This window comes from Telmatherina bonti, assembly GCF_933228915.1.
Source record: "Telmatherina bonti genome assembly, chromosome: 12".
NCBI lineage: Eukaryota > Metazoa > Chordata > Actinopteri > Atheriniformes > Telmatherinidae > Telmatherina > Telmatherina bonti.
Genome location: NC_136610.1, coordinates 17,280,244 through 17,286,776, shown reverse-complemented (window position 1 = coordinate 17,286,776; position 6,533 = coordinate 17,280,244). Strand labels below are relative to the sequence as shown.

Here is a 6,533-nt window from a genome sequence, read left to right as displayed (position 1 = left end):
TCTGTGCGCAGACATTTTTGTGCATGGGATTTGTTTGCAGATGTTTTTCTGCACGCAAACCATTAGTAGATCTGACTCTTAGTGTATTAGTGCCATTGTAAAAATTTGAATATCATACAGATCTATATAAATGTATAAACTAATAGTTTTTACTAGTTAAATAAATGCTCAACTGTATAACTGGAAAAATGTATAGGCTTAGATGTGTAGATACAAATCTCTTGCAATGATGAGCATAATAGACCATATCCAAGGGATATCCTTTAGTGGTGCTGAGGAGAAAATGAATTTAGCATACATTAAGTGAGACTCATTGGTACAAATACATTTTCATTTATTTCACATACATTTTCTTTATTTTTTTTCTTTTTACTTTTGAAGTTTTCACAATCTAAATGATTCAACAACAAAATGAAGAACTATCACAACAAAGTCCAAATTTCCTACAGGAGAAAATTATGCAAATGCCACATTAGTAAAATTGACACATGTAAATTGTTAACCAGCAAAAGCACAGTTAAAAGAATAAAAGGGACAAAATAGGACAAAAAGGCGATTTGCGTAAGTAATTTGACCAATGCTGGGTCATCGCCAAGATGATCCAAGTGTAATGTTAGATCCTGAAAAGTGTTGAAGGACTGATTATTAATATATTTTTCTTTTGTAAAATTCTTAACATGTTTTATAAATGAAAGCATTTTACTCTTTTTTTTTTATTATATATATATATATATATATATATATATATATATATATATATATATATATATATATATGTATGTAATTTTTTTTTTTTTCATTAATACCCAAGTATCAATTTGGGGAAACAAGGACAGATAATCAGCCATATAAGCCCTTCCAGAACAAATGGAAACTTGAAATGTCTGTCTTTATATTTGTTTTGGCTAATGCATCCCATGAATATTGCTATGAATAGTTCTCTTGAATGAATATGTACATACACGTACATAATGAATTGTTAAGTACATATAGTACTAAGCACGAGAAAAAAATGTTTCATTGATTTGTTCAGTGGATAAGCATGGCGCAAGACTAAACAAAGTAGGTTTATAGCTTAGATACAAATTTGTACTGTACATGGTTCAGTTGAGTCTGTAGATTGAACCCAAAACGGAGGGCTTTTGAGCATATAAATTTCAAAAAGATGATACATGACACCTTTTTTTTTTTTTTTTTTTTTTTTCCAGGTCCCATTGGCGACAACTGTTTCCAGTCCTCATCCTAGAATCTGCCAGTTGGCAATTATGTTGGAGTTCCAGTCTCCGTCTCATATTTGAAATGCAGCTTCCAAGCTTGACGTCAAGATCCAGTGATATGAGCTCAAGTTATGATGCCCTAACGACTTTCACAACCACTCTGTTTGTACCAGTGAGAAGTTCAGTCAAAAAATACATTGTACTTTGGGCATTTACATGATCTAGTCTTGGATCTTTTTCTTTCTCTAGATATTTATATATAGTTATATGCATGTGTATAAAAAGGAAACAACTCACATCATTTTCATGTTAAAACGACGAGGACCAGCTTGCCCCTCTGATGAATCAACATTAGTGCCATTAGACTTTGACCTAGGCACATATTCAACGTCAATGTTGTTTTTATGTTTTCCTTTTCCTCTGCTCCAAACAAAAAGAAGGAGGAAACAAAATAAGACAACTCCCAAGAAGGTGAAGCAACCCATAGCGGTTGACACTAATATAGTCTTTAGGTCCAAACCCAGGGTCACACCGGCCGTCCCATTGGTCGTTGTATTGCTGGGATCTGTGTAGTACTGGGTCCTGTTGGCATACAGTGATCCCAGACTTTTTACTGCCAGGGAAGTCATCAGGGTGTCATTCCCAGCAGTATTAGTAGCAAGGCAAAGGTACACACCACTGTCTTGCATCTCTGCTGACTTAATCTCCAGTGTGCCATTGTTATGCACCGTCACTCTTCCATGGCTCCTGCTTGTCAGTACTCGTCGACGTGGGGACAACCAAGACACACTGGGCCTAGGTGTTCCATCAGCAGTGCAGCGCAAGATCGCCTGCTGGCCCTCGTCCACTGTAATTGTTTGTGTTTTATTCTCTCGAATTTTTGGCTTGGTGCAGGTTACATAATAAGAGAGGAGAGTCTCCTTAAACTCCTTAAAAGGCCTTCCACGAATACCCTCAGGTGTGCTGCATTCGGGCTGGGAATCTCCAAAATACATGGAATGCCTTTTCTGTAGGATCCACATGAGACGACAGTCACACACTAAGGGGTTGTTGTCAATCAGAAGAACCTGAAGAGCCTCAGGAGACTGAAATACACCCTTTTCCAGTGTATCCAGTTGGTTGTGAGAGACATTAAGGACTCTGAGACCCCGCAGTCCATGAAAGGCAAATGGTTCAATGGTGGTCAGTTGAGCTCCAACTAGATGCAACTCCCGCAGCCGAACCAATTCCATCAGCATGCCCCCTTCAATGTGCTTGATGTGGTTGTATGACAGGTTGAGATGTGTCAGGTAGGGCAGATGTTTAAGGGCTTGGTAAGGAAAAGAGGACAAGTTGGTGTTGGTTATGAACAGTGTTGTCAGGTTCAGCCCATGCAGGGTGTTAGCTGGGACATTGTCTAGTGAAGGCCAGTTATCGATCTCCAAATGCTGCAGTCGGAATAGCTTTCTGAAAGAGTATGGGTGCAAAGGGCTAATGCTGAGGTAACGTAGATGCAGACTGACCAGACTGTGCAGGTGGGAGAGGGCCTCAGTGGGTACAACTGTAAGATTGCATCTTTCTAAGGTTAGTGTCTCCAGGCTCATAAGTCCACTGAATGCACGGTGAGAAATATAAACCAGATCGTTGTCACCCACTTCCAAAAATTTGAGATTATGCAGATCCTGGAACATATAATCCAGAAGGATGACTATCTTGTTGTCACTTATATCCAGTCGGGTAAGATTTGTTAATGCCGTGAAGACACCCAAGGGGAGAAGTTTGATACGATTACTCTTCATATTTAGTGAGTGCATGTTAAACAAGCCATTAAAAGCTCCTGGCTCAACATATCTAATAATGTTTCCACTAAGGTCAAGTTCCTCAAGCCCAGGGAAGGGAACAAAGTCATCAGGGTTGATCATTGTAAGCTTGTTCTTACTCAAGTCCAGAATCCTGGTCTCGGTTGGAATGCCATCTGGGATGTTAGGCATGCGCTTACGGTGACAGACAACTGCCTTGCTCTGTGCTGAACACTCACAACGTGAGGGACATCCCAAGGTAGACCCAATAAAGACAGCCACAAGGGCCAGTCCCAGGAATGGCTGCCAGCATGAGATGACTGTGTGCAGCATGACTTTGCTCATACAGTCCACCATAATGTCACGGTTCTGCAAAAAATAAAAGAAAAGGCAGAAAGAGAGAACACAGTTAGTGACTATGGATCAACTTTTGGGCAGTTGTGGTCCTGTGGAATAAATTAATATTATAAACAAAGTGAAAAAGACTCAGTATACTGCAGAGAAAACTGGCCAAAGGTAGCTCTAATAGTATTTGACAACACATCAAAGGAAGTCACACAAATATAAAATTTTTTCCTTCTTGTTCCATATTGGTAACATTTTGAAAAATACTCTTTTCACAAGAAATTCAATCTTTTTTATATCAATTGTATTATGTCTTACGCATCAAGCCACAACATACTAGCTTAAATACATCATTAGGCATCAGTATAAGCTATTTGGGTTTTCAAAAATGAAATGTAAAAGCGAAATTATGTGCTGTAAAAAATATGATAAAATATAATTTTAAAATACAATGTCAACCTTGTCAAAACATAAATCTGTTAATTTATGTTTAATTTTCATCTACTGGCCTTTTGATAGACATACAAGTCATATGAATGCTTTCAGTAGATAATATGAACTGATGCAATGCTTACACTTGCATATGGTAACAGATTGCAATTGCAAATTACCTCTGCCGCATTTGTTGTGTCATGGTGCACATGATACACCATTGTTATTAGACTATTGATGTGGAAAAAGATTGTGATGGAACAAGGTGACACCCATGTACATGAAAACATGTACATTAAAAAAAGATAAATAAATAATAATAATAATCTTTATGATAATGTGTAGCTATAGCAAAGGTAAGATTGAGAAATTACTCCATCCATTAACATCTAAACAAATTAAGATTATTGATGTGCTTTATTTGCAGAATTATCTCAAAGATCAGGAGTATGTCATTGTTTAATTCAGAATGCAACAGCCAGCTGATTGAGTATGAACACAGAAATTGTAATATTTATTCAGCTCTAAATGCTCAATGTGGAATTTTTTAATTGTTTCACTCTCTTAGTACACCAGACTTGCTCTGTGTGTAACTCACTCCGTTCTCAGGTCATCTGTCATAGGTCTTCCAGTTGAACCCAGACTCAGTTCATGTCTGCTAAGGACACTCAAGTAACGTGGTCTTGTTCACCAGTTAAAGCTCCCTGCTGACCAGAGGTTTTTTTTAACCCATGTCTACATTAAAAGCTGAACTTTAACTTTTCCCTTTATATATATATATATATATATATATATATATATATATATATGTATATATATATATATATATATATATATATATATATATATATATATATACATATATATATATATATATACATATATATATATATATATATATATATATATATATATATATATATATATATATATATATATATATATATATATATATATATATATATATTATAAATATATATCAAAATGAAGGCCTAGTCCACAATACCCATGTAAGAAATAACATTTGCATTTTTCTTGCTGATTATTTTTAGTTTCTAGCCCTGCCAGTCATTGTGAGTATACTATACACACATTAGTTCAGTTCATATGTAAGAGGGAGCCAGGTATTGATTTTCATGTACACTGCATGGGTTGCTGGTATGTTCATGAAGTTATGGTTTTCTCTGCCTGGATGTTTTGTTCTGGAGCAAAGTGCAGAATGCAGAGTGCACAGGTGGAGAAAAACAAAAGAAGTGGGAGTTTGTTTACATAAACTTCTCTCCCTTTTCTTTTTTAACTGCTGCTTTATACCTTTTGAAAGTTTCAATGTCATCAAGTGCATTTGCTCAACTGAAACAGATAAATAAAAAAAAAACCATTACATGGACAAAAAGTAGCATGAGCCTCAGAAATATCTCAAAGATACCCTCATCTCATTTTTACCATTATACATCCTCCATCCATTATTTGTATCTAAAATAATATCATATTTTGCACATAATGAATTGTATTAGTAAAAGGTTCTGGAGCAGTTTGCATCCTTCTCTGTTTGTTACCACCCCAAATTGTGCTTAGCTCTGTAATGTCATTTCTAAATTTTTCATGACAATGTTTTCTTGTGGATTGCAAATTACTGCTGTTTTGGTTTAAGAAACATCAGCAATATCATGGAAAATAAAGTAATATACAACCTGTAAACTTCAAATTAAATTTATTTATTTAACCCTTTAGGGCCTTGTCTACCATTTGGTAGAGGAAAATTTGTAGTGACTTAAGATGAATATCTTTATTAAAAAATACTGTAAATAAACCTACCTAAGCCATCTCTACCAATTGGTTTGGATATCTAAAACCCAAACTAAGTGTTTATTATAACATTACTGCTTTAAATTTGAACCATTTTACTGTTGTTACATTATTATGAACTTCTTATTTTTAACACATCAACTATTTGCCGAAAATACATTTTTTCCCGATTATTCTTATAAAAAACTAATGTAAAAACACAGAGAAACTGTTTTCTCTGGCCTTTTTATTAGTGTGAAAGTGAAAGGCTTAAAAAAAGACAGTGACATTAACGACATTCACTAAAAATGTAAATATGCCAAAATTAGCCAATGGCTAAATTCCATTTGTAGTACAAAGTGAACTATTTTTCAGAGCCTTCCCTCTTTAGTGTCTCTGATGAGTGTTTCCAGTGATCTGCTTTTCAGGGGAGCTCCCCTGTAATTTAAACCATAATTAGAATGCAAATTTATCCCCAATGCCAAAGATGTCTCCCATGTTTTCTGGTTTACAGCAGAAGTAAAGGAAAACCAGCAAAGAGCCTGTGGCTACGATGTAATGCTGACTCTGAGTGACTAGTTGTTGGCATGTAAAATGACTGGAAAGTTGAACTGAAAAGCACTGTGTTCTAATGACACCTCCGAAGCTCTATGTTTATTTTCTTTTACTTATTTTGTGATTTATGAAGAGGAACACACACATTTTCAAATACAGCTCGTCTTTGTCGGGGTCTTGGTCTCCCATATTTTTTTTTATTGCCAGTGCATTTCAACTCTGATTAAACAAAGAATCCACCAACAGACTTCAGGCACATTCAACAATGCCAGATGTTTGCCAATATGTGGAAACGTAATACATAAAAAAAAAATTAAATATGGGTACTAATTTGGTAGTGGCACCTAAATAGACAAATTAAAAAAAAAGAATAATCACCACACTGCCTCCTTATCATAGTACAATTGCTGTGTAGACATAA

At 35.5% G+C, this 6,533-nt stretch overlaps 1 protein-coding gene across 1 annotated transcript; it reads right to left on the bottom strand.

Moving 5' to 3' along the window:
• Positions 1-1,510: 1,510 nt before the first annotated feature.
• lingo2 (leucine rich repeat and Ig domain containing 2) lies at positions 1,511-3,358 on the bottom strand (the record flags this gene model as incomplete). The annotated part of the gene is made up of 1 exon (XM_079249579.1): positions 1,511-3,358. Exon 1 carries the CDS (start codon positions 3,350-3,352, stop codon positions 1,511-1,513), a length of 1,842 nt encoding a protein of 613 aa, XP_079105705.1. The 5' UTR covers positions 3,353-3,358.
• Positions 3,359-6,533: the final 3,175 nt, after the last annotated feature.